Source organism: Miscanthus floridulus, chromosome 2 (assembly GCF_019320115.1).
Source record: "Miscanthus floridulus cultivar M001 chromosome 2, ASM1932011v1, whole genome shotgun sequence".
NCBI lineage: Eukaryota > Viridiplantae > Streptophyta > Magnoliopsida > Poales > Poaceae > Miscanthus > Miscanthus floridulus.
Genome location: NC_089581.1, coordinates 122,846,788 through 122,860,968, shown reverse-complemented (window position 1 = coordinate 122,860,968; position 14,181 = coordinate 122,846,788). Strand labels below are relative to the sequence as shown.

Genomic DNA, 14,181 nt, shown 5'->3' with positions numbered 1-14,181 from the left:
CCTGCAACTTTCCTCTGCCCTTTTCTAGCTTTTGGGATCAGGTATTTGTTTTGTTCGGTAGTAAGTGGGTTTCATGTATAAGTTTGCTAACATCTTATTTCACTCTATATGATTGCAGTGCTCTATTTTCCTATTTACACGCTTTCTTTTTCAATTTATCATGCAAGTTCAGTTCTTCCCTCATGAATTTATCACTGGTTGGTCAAGTACATGTATGCTTTTCTGATGGATTTCTGTTCTCATCAAGACATTTCTTTCTTATTTACCATCTCTCCCTATGTTAGTAACACAACAGTGCAATCCTGAAATTACTGAAGCTTCCTAGAGACACATGATGATTTACGAAACTGCTACGTCAAACTTCAGGTACCATGGATCTTACAAACCACCTCAAGGAGTGGGATGAGATGGCTATCAAACTAAAGGCGGACTTCGAGGATATGAAATTGAAGTTACAGCTTGACCGTTCCGACGCTGACATCAGAACAAAACAAGTGTGACAACAAAATGAGCGGTACATAATTTCTCAGCGAAAACTGCTGGTCGAAGGGTCAACCATTGAGCAGAATGACGTTGCTATGAGAATGGAGGTCGCACTAGGTTGCCTACTAAAGCAAGAATTACATGAACAGCGTGCTGCCTTTGTCGAGAAGATGAAGTTGGAACGCACCATCTTAAATCAATCCTTATCAAAGGTTCTCAAAGAAAATGATGCCAACATAAAGAAAGAGCAAGCCAACGTTGACTCCATGATTAAGCAGGCAAGAAAACAAATGGATAAGGAGTTGGATAATGAGATCTCAAAATTGAAGTCAATGATTCAGCCCTTGATCGAACAAGAGGAGGGCCAGTCCTTGATCCAAGAAGAGGAGGTCCGAGCCAACATGAATGTAGAGGTAACTACAGTACGCTAGTATTTCATATTTTGCATTACATAGATAGCCATTTGAACTCCTCGAATCTTTACACTTTTAGGTACAAGATGGGATCTACATACCACGGAAATACATGCATATATTATTGGACAACGAGTGTGGCCCGGTATATGAATTTTTCGTATAGTTTCCGTGTAAGAACTCTGTGTGGCCAAATTGTCCTTATTCATCTAATCTATACATGCAAGATGTTGTAATGCGATTTATCCTTCACTCGGTGAAGGAACTTTATTCGGATCTGAAGAAGTACTACGACACTCGACAAGAATTAGGGTAGTTTACAATTACAAAACCAACCACTACTGCTGAGTTTGTCACGATGTTGGGGGCTTTGAAACCTTTTGGATACAAAGGAGACAGACAATTGTACTACCTCAATCCTGCTCCTGGGAGTCAGCCATCAACTTGGTTAGTATAGATTGATGGGAAAGAAGAGGTAAATGAATTGGTGCTTGCTAATGAAAAAGAGGGGACTAAAATTTTTCATCTGTACCTAGTGAAAGCATGTAACGACGATTTGCACGGCGTGAGTATTGGTTCCTCTCCACAAAAAAAAAGTACTTCATACAACCATATATGTATAACATGAAATGAACTTAATGTAGGACATGTTGGACATGGAAACAGACTACAATGAGGAAGAAGAACAAGGCTACTATGATGAAGAAGAACAAGGTGGCAGTCCCATGCCATGATGAAACGTGTTGTCCATACTCCGAGGAAGAAGAACAAGGCGACAGTTCCTCTACGCTTCGTCTTTTTAGGTTGCATTATGTTTTGGTTTGAAGTTACACTCAGTGTGTTACATCTTTTTTTAAAGTTAGGTTGGAAGTTTGATTATATATTAATTTAAGATGCGTGTGTTAGAACTCTATGTGTGTTACAATCTTGAGGAAGCCTTCAGTACCAGAAGTTTAAATGGTGTGCTTCTAACAGGGAAGCTGATGTGATGACTTTCTTTCACATCTGTTGTGTTGTTGCTGTGCACTAGTTCAAGAATGGCGGGAAGTTGAGATCCGTGGAGCATATAGTGAGTTTCCTACTTGAATGCTTCTTGTAACCATGGCTAAATTAGGCCTGGGTTATTCAAGTTTAGGAAACAGAAGGGCCAACTACCCTCCTGATAATAAAATGAAAACATTGTAGTAAAACTCCTTGTATCTACCACTAGTACTTTGTAAGCACTATTTTCCAACATTCGATTCAGCAATATTAATCTCCGTGTGCCTCATTTCGTGCAGGCGAAAAGACGAAGGTTATCCCACCGCCATGTCAATATATGGAGCATTAAACAGCCTTACAAAGTCTGCTAAATGAGAACATTTGATTCCATATAGATTCTTCAGCTACGAGTCCTATGATCTTCACATAATAAGATTGATCTGTTCTATTATTATGAGTTCTATGGTTGTTATTCAAAGTACATTTTGTGTTCAGATCTAGCGCAAAACCTGAATCTCAGCCTTCTGGTGTTGGATTACAGACGTGCTCCTCTAATTAGAATGTTCAGTGTAATAAGAAATTTTCATGTGATTGGTTTGGTGTGCGTGCCTCTAAAAAGGAGGAGCAAATTTGTGTTTAACTGGTATGTCTGGACCAAGTCATGGGTGAATAATGTCCACAATTCAATTATACAGTGTCGAAAACTTCCTACACATTTTGGGCTGCTTGGTTGGGTTCCAAAATTTTGGCTTGCCATGATTTTAGCATGCCTTGGTTTTTGCTAAGCAGGTTTTTGAACCCGAACCCAACCAAACAAGCTCTTCATTTAGTCAGTCTCTGTCTATCCTAGATTACACACCAATAGAGAGGCACATACACATTGGGTACTCAAATTGCAGAAACACTTTTTGAGAGTAATGAACCAAGTGCACCCCCAATGTCAGAGCCAGATCTGAAAACTAATGGCAAAGCACAAACATAAAAAATGCTATAGAATTTTAATAGATGCTCATTAATGTACACATCATAATCCATAGAACAAAGATAAACTTGTGTAGGCTCATAAGTTGCAACAAGAAGCATTGCCACCACACTAAACCATGCAAGCAAGCTCTAGTTCACCATATGATACACAAAGACATAACGTAGTAATACTTGCTACACCACATCTCAGTTTATACTAGATATAATTGATTATGTAGTTTCCATTCCATTTCATCTTCTACTAGGAGGGGATAGGCTGCATCTTTGGTGCTGGGGCAACGTCAGCCATGGGTTACGAGAACAAGCGGGTGAGCCACTTAGTGGGCACAAGCGGGAGATAGGTGGCCACGGTGTTCCCACGCTTGGTACTGTCACGCACCGCTGAATTGTACCTAGCTAAGAGCTACGCGGCCATGGGGAGGACAGCCCTGGTGACTGAAGGCATGGGCAATGGCTGACTTGGCAAGGCCAATAGCTGTGCCCAACAGGCCAGCCTAACGGACCTCCTTTGCAGCCGAGCGGGCAAGGGTTCGGGCTTCCTTGAACACTAGAGGGACACGGTGGTCAATCTCCACAATAGACTCGCCAACCTGCTAGTGGGGGACAGAACATGCAAATCATGAATCCATTAGTGACACACAAATCGGATGTCAAAATAGTGTAAGAAATTGACAAACACAGTGACTTCAATATGCAATGTGTATTAGTACAATATAAGGGGTAATGACTATTGAAACGTCCACACTTGCAAGAAGTGCATGAAAATCCTAGGCACAAGTGACAACTTTACATAGGTAGGCAAATTCAAGGCGCTGATGAATGTCCCTAAAACATCAGCTAAAAGTGGACCACGCTGATTAATCAACTATATCAACAAACTTGTCCAGAGGTTTTGTGTGTTAGTAGTGTTTACACCAATTTAGTATACTTCCAAATAAAACTGACCAAAAAAGAGTGCTTGTAACCTACAAGCAATAAGCCTCAAATCTTGGCTAAACAAATTTTGGTTGGTTCATCAATCATGGTTGATGCTTCTGCCTTGCAAAATCCCAATTTGCTACTCTAGTTGTCAAACTAATCGTACCATGATACCAATGTCTTGAGACTTACATTATATGTAACATCAAGAACATGTTTCTAGCAACAGGTCAATTAATATCATCCAGAATAACCTATCCAAACCCTTAACTACAAGGCCAAATTGACAAGATTTCAACTAAAAATGATACCAATGCCTTAACAATTAAACCTTTTGAGACTGACAATATACGTGACAACAAGAACATATTTCTAGCAATAGGTCAATTGATAGCATGTCAATTTGCAAAGATGATGGAAAATCATTAGTTGTTCACTAGCATACCTATAAACAATAGCAACAACAAACTCATCATTGGCAAATCATATATCAAGCACATCTTCAGGGAGCTTTGATTCCTACAAATGAAGGGGACAAACATCAGTCATAACTACACATGCCTCGCAGATGGCCTGTTTTCAACTTAGATGAACTACCTCTTTTCTCATGGAGCATGTTCACCGATTGTGACCCTTATCCTTACACAGGCTACATTTGACCTTAGATTTCCTCATATTTGAAATTGACTTTAAATTTTTCTTCGGGCCCCTCTTCCAGGCACATGCAAGGGATCCAGCACATTAGTGAACGCTACAGAATCAACATCCGGGGCTTGTGGTAGCACCGTACCATATCTCTTGCCTCAATTATCTCCTTCATTTGGCAGGTTCATAGCAACTTCATCCTATAGAATGTGTTTCAGCTGCTCATATGATTCAAGTGAAGGAGATGCTGCAAAGGCTGCAGTGTGACTGGTAATGCGTAGCTCACGGTACCTCTGTATGCTTTCGGAATAGTCATACATGGTGCTCTTCCTTTTCAGAGGAAATGCACTCTTCGCCCCCATTGTCCACCTTTTCAAAACACAACAGTCTAGAAGCTTGTCTTCATCCAGATCGCCCAATACAAAGAAGATGTGTGAGTAGGAGGTTCCAATCAATTGTAACTTACCACAAGAACAAGAAATCCCCTTTAGATTGCCTTCATCACAAAATTGACATTTGACATAGTACATCATGTCTCCTTTATCCTTCCTGCCAACAATATACTCACTCATATTATCGCCATCTAGAATGTCAATCAAAAAACACTTCTTGGCTGCCTTTATGCTGAACTGCACCATGGCGAAAACTGTTGGAGTGAATGATTTCACGGCTTCTATCTCAATAATTGAAGCATTTGGTTCTGTGCATGCCTCATATTGCAATGCATTAGTGTCCAACTTTGCCTCATTTGTGCGTAGCCCTAAAAGGTAGTGCTCCACGTGCTTTACCATGTCAAGCAGTGTCATTTTACGATCTAGACGCATATGAAGCCTAGAGTTTAGGCTCTCACTCCATTGGTTGCTCCTCAGTCCTAAGTAGCACTTACCAGCATGATACGAAGCACACCATATTTCCCTCATATCATACATCTGATACAATCATGACTCCTTATTTGTAACCTTATGCTTATCCAAAAATTCCTGCCATTTTCTCTCGGTCTCTTCTATGGACCAACGATCATAAAGGAAACTCCTAAATTTATCCTTGACAACATCATCCTTAAGATTACACACAATGTTCTGCTCAATATGCCACATGTAGAGCCTATGCGATGAATTCAGCCACACCAGCCTGATTGCTCTCTGCATAGCAAGGTCTCCATTAGTGATCACAGAGATCGGATGCTTCTGAGTCATGGACTCAGAAAATGTACTCAACAACCACACATATGACTCAATATTCTCATGAGAAATAATTCCACATCCAAAAATAGCTGTGCTTCTATGGTGATTCACCCCAACAAAAGGAACAAGGGGTAGGTTGTACCGATTACTTTTGTAGGTGCTATCAAATACAATGACATCACCAAATGCTTCATAATCAAGCAGACATTGACTATCACACCAGAATAGTCCCTTCAGGTGTCCTTCCCCATCAACTATGTACTTGAAAAATAAATCAGGATCTCTGCGCTGAAGTTCCGTCAGGTAACTGATGACTGTTTGAGCGTCACCGACAACAATTGTCTCCGCCTTATAGCGATGGCAAAAATTATGCAAGTCCCTTGTTGTACACCCAACCTTATTATACCCACCATACTACATTTCCAAAATATCCATTATCTTATGTTTGTGGATCCTAGAACTCTCCATCTCTATAATCTCAGCTTTCTGCTCATCGCTGATTCTTTAATGTGAACGTAGCAGACAAGTAAGCTCTACTAGCGCCATCAGATGGTTGTGTTCATCGATGAAATCCTTCACAAACCACTGCCCTGTGATCTGATCTCGTGCAATCATAAATTTAGCAAGGCATCCAACACGGGTAATATTCCACGGCTTTTGCTTCTTAATCGCCCTCTTCAGCTGCTTCTCTTCACGAAAACCTTGACGACTACAAACAAACTTCCGAAGAGTCATCTCATTGTGGCCATTGTCCCACTCACAATAGCTTCTCCTCACACTAAATCCTTTCTCAAAACCGTAGTTGTTATAGAACTGAAATCCTTCTTCTTCATTAGCAAACATCTTCTTGACAATTTCATTGTACTCCAGCAAAGACTCAAGATCTGACATTTCCTCCTGTATCCATCAACAACATTAAACAAATTAAAATTCCACATAACAAAATTAAGAGTTCAGAAACCTAAATAGCACCACACAAGGACAAGTTTTAGGACTGCCCTTGTAAAACAATGGAGTGAGCTCAAAGAAAGTAAAGAGGAAGGCTAAGCAGGTTGATGAATGGGGCTGGGCTACAAGGTTTCATGAACCTTCATCAAATTTAGTAAAACAAGACAGTCTGAGAAAACCCCTGAATCCTGCCACTACCCCAGGTAGGACCTCACCAATATAATAGGATGGTGCCCAGCTATTTTTTGTGGGGAGGCAGAGCAAGTTTTTTTGGGTGCATGCCAGGATTTGAACCCTATCTAGCTGATACCACTACTTGGTGACCAACCACAACAGAGAAATTTAACAATACATCAAACTCGAAATATACACAGTTTTCAGTTATTTACAAAGGCTTCTAGACTATTTGGACCAGCATTGACATGTAAAAGGACCATCTGCAAATTTAGCAGAATCGTCCTAGCAATGTCCATCCAATAAAATCATTTTCACCATCATTTCCCTTCCTCAGAAAATCCCATTTGTCTAGGAGTCCACTATTGGAAGACAACAAAGTAAATTGAAATTCAGAAAATAAAATAGCAGCTCATTAGATAACTATTAACATAGATTTGTAATGCTTAGAGATGTTGAACATTATCAACACAGTGTGTTCATACAGAAAAGATATCCATATATCAAGTCTAGTCAATGCTGACTAACAAATATTTGGTCCTGATTGATGTAACTTTTCTATATGAAGTGGCAATCTAAGGCTCTAAGCATACACATTAGATATAATAGACACTTAAGTTGTTAACACATGTCTGACTAGCAGGGGAAGATAACTTGTGTCATCAATTCCCATCAAAAGCAATATGTGATCGTACTCAAAATATATTAGAGAGAAGTATAACACATTTTAACTCAATGACAGAGCTGCTACAGCAAGATAAAATGATCTGATTGTCTATGGTTAAATAAGGAGAAAAATGACATACACTAGAAATGACAGGATAAGAATCGATATGAGTCAGTCCCATTCAATGAACAGTAAATTCAAGTTTCAGGCCAGAGTCTAATCTCCAAAACAAATTCATGGCAATGGGCAATGGCATGAACCATGAAGATGAGTTCGTGCATGTCCGTCGAACCTTGGCCTTGGGGCAGCTCGCGTCAGGCGGGCGCGCCGGGGAGGAGGGAGAGCGACGGCTGGCCGGCGACGGCGGCGCCGTGCGACGGCGAGGGCGATGTGGCGAGGGCGGGTAAAATCTGATAGGGGAATGTCGTCATTAACTATACAGAATCTTAGTGCAGCTCCAAGCAGATAAGAACTATATCTTCTTCATTAGCAAACATCCATGTTCGAAACACAGCTACTTATCAATCATCACTTTGACTCATGCTAAAATAGGATGCGGCCTCAACGGTTTTTGATTAAAAAATTCTTACTCCACAAAATCAGAACATTTGAGAAGAGACAACAAAAAAAAGACATACGAAAGCTATGACATGGGATCCTTAGTCTAATCTTATGTACTATTTTAATACCGCTGCATCATTGAATTTAATTTCTCATCAGTTGTTTACTTTTAATCATGGATAGTACATTAAAACTTAAGAAATTAAACACCGTTCTAAATAAACAACTAAAGTGGTGGATAATAAACACTAAACATCCCACACACAACAGCATGTTGTTCTCCTCCTCTAAACCACTACGAACATACACTACTCACTCCATCAAAAAAATCTCAATTTATGCTATGAATCTAAACAAAACATACGGAAGTGTGGAGCATGGATCGAGCGAAGGTCTAAGTCAAGTTATTAAAATTCGAAACGGTTGATATAAATCTAAACAAATAGTAGGAAAGCATAGACCACTGATCGAGTCAAGTCGAGTTATTAAAATTGAAAACGAAATTGAGGAGCACGGCGTGGTATGTATGATACGGAAGTGAAGAGCAGTACGTAGGCACGTACCAGATCCGGTGAGGACTCGACTCGGGAGAGAAGACGGAAGCCGGGACCGGGACGGAGTTCCTTCCCTTCCCTTGCTGCTGGCACCACCGGAAGAAGATGTCGATGAAGACGAAGATGGTGGTAGGAGTCGGTGCTGCAGGCCGGCGGACGGTGGGTGCGCACAACGGCGATGAGGCGGAGTCGGTGCTGTAGGCCGGCAGACGGTGGGCGCGCACGACGGCGATGGGGCCGAGATGCAGATGCCGAGGTGCTGCGATGGGTGTCGCGGAGGATGATATTCTGTCGCCGCGATGGGGTTCGGGTGTGCGTGGGCAAGGGGTGCCGAGGTGAGGAGGGAGGAGCGACCAGTGGTGGCGAGGGCAGGTCGGTGGCGGCGGCGCCACGCGATGGCGATGGCGAGGTCGAGGGCGAGGCGGCCGTGGCTAAGGCCGAGGGCAGGGAAGCCTCGCGTCCACGGAGCTGCTGCGCGTGGGTGAGGCGTGCGGGTTCGGGTGCGCATGGGGGAGGGGTAGCGGGGGGAGGGGGAGCCACAATTACCATATTAACCTTCCACTCATAAAATTAATTAGCGCTAATTAATTGCTTAGGAACTAAGAGGAACCAAGAAATACCCCCAACCACAGTAAAAGAGCTCTTAAAATATTTATCAATCAGATGAATAATATCAAGATTTTCCTTGCTATAATATTTACGTTTTTTTTTCCAAATAAGGATTTCTACTATCCAATTTCTGCCCATAGAGCCAGCCCACACGAAACGAAAATAGAACCTTCTTCTTCGATCTGTGTAACTCCTGGGTCTTGAACCACTCATGGATTTTCTAACTCCCTCTAGCTTTTCGTTGACTGAACCACAAGTGCGTCCTATGGTTCTTCGCAAAATTCTCATCAGTCAATCATCATTGGCTCATAAGCGTCGATGGAATGACGGAGTAACCAACGCCCAAGCTGTACTTATACCGCTACTCTGCTTTGTCCAAGAACAACCACACAGCAAGGCAACAAACAAACACGTCCGGTCCGGGAGATCGAAGAAGACGACGAAATCTTAAACACGCCGCTAACTTACTGCTGGTGCAGGAAAAATGTCAGGTGGAGGCGACGAGCTGAAGCTTCTGAGCACATGGTTCAGCCCGTTCGGGTCCAGGGTGAAGCTCGCGCTCCACGTCAAGGGCCTGAGCTACGAGTACGTGGAGGAGGACCTCATGAACAAGAGCCAGCTCCTCCTCGAGAGCAACCCCGTCCACAAGAAGGTCCCCGTTCTCTTCCACGGGGGCAAGGCTCTCTGTGAGTCCATGGTCATCGTGGATTATATCGAGGAGGCCTTCCCTGACGCCGGACCGCCGCTTCTCCCCTCCGACCCCTACGAACGCGCCGTCGCTCGGTTCTGGGTCGCTTTTATCGAAAACAAGGTACCATGCATGATGCTTTCTGAACCAACGCACATGTTGTTGGCGACTCGATAGATACTACAAACTCAAGGATTTGTTTATGTGCGCATGCAGTTTGTGGCGCCGTGGTGCCAGATGTTCGACGTCACCAAGACGCGCGAAGAGAAGGCCGAGGGGTTGAAGCAGATTCTTGCGGCGAGGGCAACCATGGAGGGCGCTCTGGAGGAGTACTCCAAGGGGAAGGGGAAGCCCTTCTTCGGCGGCGACAGCGTCGGGTGCGTCGACATTGCGCTGGGCGGGCTGCTCGTGTGGGTGCGCGCGTCCGAGGTGCTGTCCGGCGTCAAGTTACTCGACGCCGCCACGGCCCCGCTCCTGTCAGCATGGGCGGAGCGCCTCGCCGCGCTTGACGTGGCCAAGGCGGCCCTGCCAGACTTCGGCAGGGTGCTCGAGTACGCCATGAAGATGCGGGGCCCCGCGGCAGCAGGCGCTGTGGCGGCCAACAAATGAATGAACCTACGAATCTTGAGCTCTATGAAGGTTTACAGCGTGCAACACCGAATAATGTTACGACTCATGTAGTCATGTCGTGTTCTTTGGTTGCATCGTGCATGCACGTTGCAGTTAGTGTGGTCGTCTGTGTATGCATGTTTTACAGTTATATATGTAATGTAGTCATTTTTAACAATATATGGTTATGATCAAGCCGCACGTCCATGGTTTATTAGTCAATAATGTTATAATCATATAGACGTTTGATTTGGATGTTATGTTAAATAACGGCAGCAGAATACAGGAGACTAGCAGTGTTTTTTTTAGAAAAAAAAGGAATTTTTAAAATTCCCGTCTCCCTAGTTTCTATAACTCATACACTTAACCATTCATCATTACACGTCTAGCATCCAGTTGATAACAACAAACTCCCAAAGAGCAAATAAAATATATAAAAAAACCACTCATGCACCGAACTAAACGCTAAATTTCAGTGTTAGCTTCTACTGCTACATTCAATAAATTTCACTAGTACTCCTCCTATAGGCTATAGAGCGACTAACAACATACAAGTTCGTTGTCGAAGAAACGCCTCCAAGATGAACTATATGCTTCATTCTTAGACATGTGTTATCTCTCCTTTTTATATCCTCACTGGCAGGGCCGGCCCTGGGGGCGGGCAAGCGGGGCGGCCGCCCTGGCCCCCCAACTCCAAGGGGCCCCACCCTAAGGTATGTACACAACACAGGTATATCTATTTGACATGTTAGCAATCAAGGCCCAGCAGCGTTGTCAGCCTGCCCAAGGACGCAATTGGCATCTGCGACCACGAGAAGCTATTCCCACCCAGCCAGTCCGTGGGTGACACGAACACACCGATACGTGCTCTCCTCGACCTCGACTCCTCCTGCGCGGCGGTGATGCGAGACGCGAATCACTGTCCGCGGACCATGCACATGAGACGGCAGCGACGCAACGCAAGACGTGATTCACCGAGATACCAAGACGCAAGTAGCATTTGTCAAAAAAAAGACGCAAGTAGCAAGCTTCTGCAGTTCTGCTCCGTGTGAGTATGATCTAGGTATGCAGACCAAGTCCACAAAAACCCGATGCCAGTGCCGGCGTTTAATCAGAATAGGTTTGTACGTCCTCTGCTGGCCTATTATGCTCTGGAATTGAACGTGATTATATATTTATATTGGTTGAGTTTGACTGATTGCAGGAGTGCCCTCACCATTATAGCATTGAAGCATAATGCGTAATCGCTGATTCTTTGCTCATGCTCAATTAAAATTAGGGTGCAACCATACAAAAATTGATTTAATTTCGGATTTAAGTTAATGTGAATTATCAGATTGGTGTTTTTTTTTTTGGCTAATTCGTTCTCCAAATTTTAACAGTAATGTCATCAAGAAAGTAAGCTTCCGGCGGTGAAAAAAAAAACACGAGTAAATGAGTTGATACAATCACAGAGAGGGTCTATCCATAAGTTTTAAAGATAATTTATATGTATGAATTGTTTCATATGAATGTTGTTTTTGCATATGAAATTATGTGTTTATCATTGACATTGCATATGTATTTTTACGTATAAGTATTGTCACTATCATATACTTAAAGGGCCCCGGATACTGGTTTCGCCCCCGGCCCAAAAAAACTCAGGGCTGGCCCTGCTCACTGGGCTACAGGTATTGAGTAATTTGGGTTGGGCTTGATCTTCCTCTTTGTCCGTTGATGACTCCTAAAAGAGCATCTAGCCCCGTAAATGGTTTGTGTAAACCATGCAATTAAGGATCCAATGATATCTACAAAATTATGACATGTTATAAGTGATTGTGGGTGCATGACAACACAAGAGACCCCAACACAAATTCAATGGAATACGACAAAAGAAAAAAATGAAGGCTTACTTATCTTTCATTTTAGAATGGAGTATATAAGAGAAAAGATGTACTGTCAAGGAGATACAAAATTAGCAGCATACACTACCGGAAACAGGCCCGTTGCCAAGAGCCAGCGTCTTTGCCGAGAGCCAAATGTCGGGCTCTCGGCAAAGAAAGGTTTGCCGAGAGTCGGCCCTCGGCAACGGTAGGCCGTCGGCAAAGAATTCCTCTCGGCAACCGGGCCCTTCGCCGAGGGTCCGGCCGTCGGCAAAGAAAGGCCGTCGGCAACCTGTGATGGCAGGCAAACGGCCTTCACCTGCCGTCTGTTTTGCCGAGGGTCAGAATTTGGCCCTCGGCAAAGAATTACTTTGCCGAGTGTCGTTTCTGTGCCCTCGGCAAAATATATATTTTTTTTTTGCTTTTTTTTCTTCCAAATTTTTTCCCTGGGTTTACTGTTGTACCTTAAAGTACATATTAAAATTTGGAGCTTTTTTATTTTATTAGCTATATTTAATAAGTTTATTTCATTTAATTGAATTCTTCCCGGTAATTCAAATTTGAACTGCAGGTGCATCGAATATTGGAATTGAGTGATTCAAAAAATCATATTTATGGTATTGCATGTGGTGTGAGACCGTATCCAGTGACAGATGCCAAATTTGGCGCATCGTTTTCACGGAACACGGTGAGGAACTTGCGTGTAAAGTATTTTTAAATTATATAAAATGGAAACGAAGTCCGAAATTCACGAAACTTGTCGAGGTGTCATTTCATCGCATGTTTCGTGAATTTCGTGAATTACTTCTTTCACGAAATGACACCTCGACAAGTTTCATGAATTTCGGACTTCGTTTCCATTTTATATAATTTAAAAATACTTTACACGCAAGTTCCTCGCCGTGTTCCGTGAAAACGATGCGCCAAATTTGGCATCTGTCACTGGATACGGTCTCACACCACATGCAATACCATAAATATGATTTTTTGAATCACTCAATTACAATATTCGATGCACCTGTAGTTCAAATTTGAATTACCGGGAAGAATTCAAGTAAATGAAATAAACTTATTAAACATAGCTAATAAAATAAAAAAGCTCCAAATTTTAAATATGCCTTTTAAATATTATTGTTAGCCACCAGAAAAAAATTGGGGAAAAACAAAAAAAAATTTGTATTTGCCAAGAGCCTCAAAGGGCTCTCGGCAAAGAGTTTTAAAAAAACAACTTTGCCGAGAGCCCAGATCTGGGCCCCCCTCGGCAAAGGCCCAGTCCACATAGACCACTCACGGCCTAGTCAGCCTTTCCTCTCGCCCGTGCGCCCCGCATCCCCTTCCTCTCGCCGCCGCCGGTCCCCCACGCCGCCGCAGCCTCTCCCCCGCCCCCCGCCCCGTCACCGCGCCGCCATAGCCTGCCCCCGCCCCATCCCCGCGCTGCCGGAGCAGCAGCCCGGCCCGCCGAGCGCCGTCGTCGCCGGGGCCGCGTCGTCCCCCGCCTCGCCCGGTGGTCGGGCACCGCCGCCGCCCCTAGCCACACCCGCCGGTGGCCCACCCCCGCGGCCAGCGCGTCCCCGGCCAGCCCCGCGTGCCCCCGGCCACGCCCGCCGGTGGCCCACCCCCGCGGCCAGTGCGTCCCCGGCCAGCCCCGCGTGCCCTCGGCTGGCCCCGTGCGCCCCTACCGGCCATGCAGAGAGCATTTGGAGGAGGAAGGGAGAAGAGAGGAGGGGAGAAGGAGGGGAGAAGGAGAGGCCGACGACCGTCATGCCCCCGCGTCGTCGCGTCACGCCGAGCGGTCGTCGCCGTTTACCTCACGTCTAGCCGAAGACGAGGGTGATCCCGACTCCGCGTCGCCCGGCTACACTGCCACCCAAGGTAAAGCCCCCCTCCCGCCTGTTGCTGGC

At 44.2% G+C, this 14,181-nt stretch overlaps 1 protein-coding gene and 2 pseudogenes across 1 annotated transcript; 2 read left to right on the top strand and 1 right to left on the bottom strand.

Moving 5' to 3' along the window:
- Positions 1-371: 371 nt before the first annotated feature.
- Positions 372-1,630, top strand: LOC136536985 (uncharacterized; annotated as a pseudogene).
- A 2,632-nt stretch (positions 1,631-4,262) lies between these two features.
- Positions 4,263-6,499, bottom strand: LOC136536984 (protein FAR1-RELATED SEQUENCE 5-like; annotated as a pseudogene).
- A 3,106-nt stretch (positions 6,500-9,605) lies between these two features.
- Positions 9,606-10,418, top strand: LOC136536983 (probable glutathione S-transferase GSTU6). The gene is made up of 2 exons (XM_066529097.1): positions 9,606-9,932; positions 10,026-10,418. Exons 1-2 carry the CDS (start codon positions 9,606-9,608, stop codon positions 10,416-10,418), a joined length of 720 nt encoding a protein of 239 aa, XP_066385194.1.
- The last annotated feature ends 3,763 nt before the right edge of the window (positions 10,419-14,181 follow it).

What these genes read in the sequence shown, in the direction of transcription:
- LOC136536983 (XM_066529097.1), top strand. Translation starts at nt 9,606, where the DNA reads ATGTCAGGTGGAGGCGACGAGCTGAAGCTTCTGAGCACATGGTTCAGC. An exon ending in TCGCTTTTATCGAAAACAAG is followed by an intron (nt 9,933 to 10,025) that starts GTACCATGCATG and finishes GTGCGCATGCAG; the next exon opens with TTTGTGGCGCCGTGGTGCCA.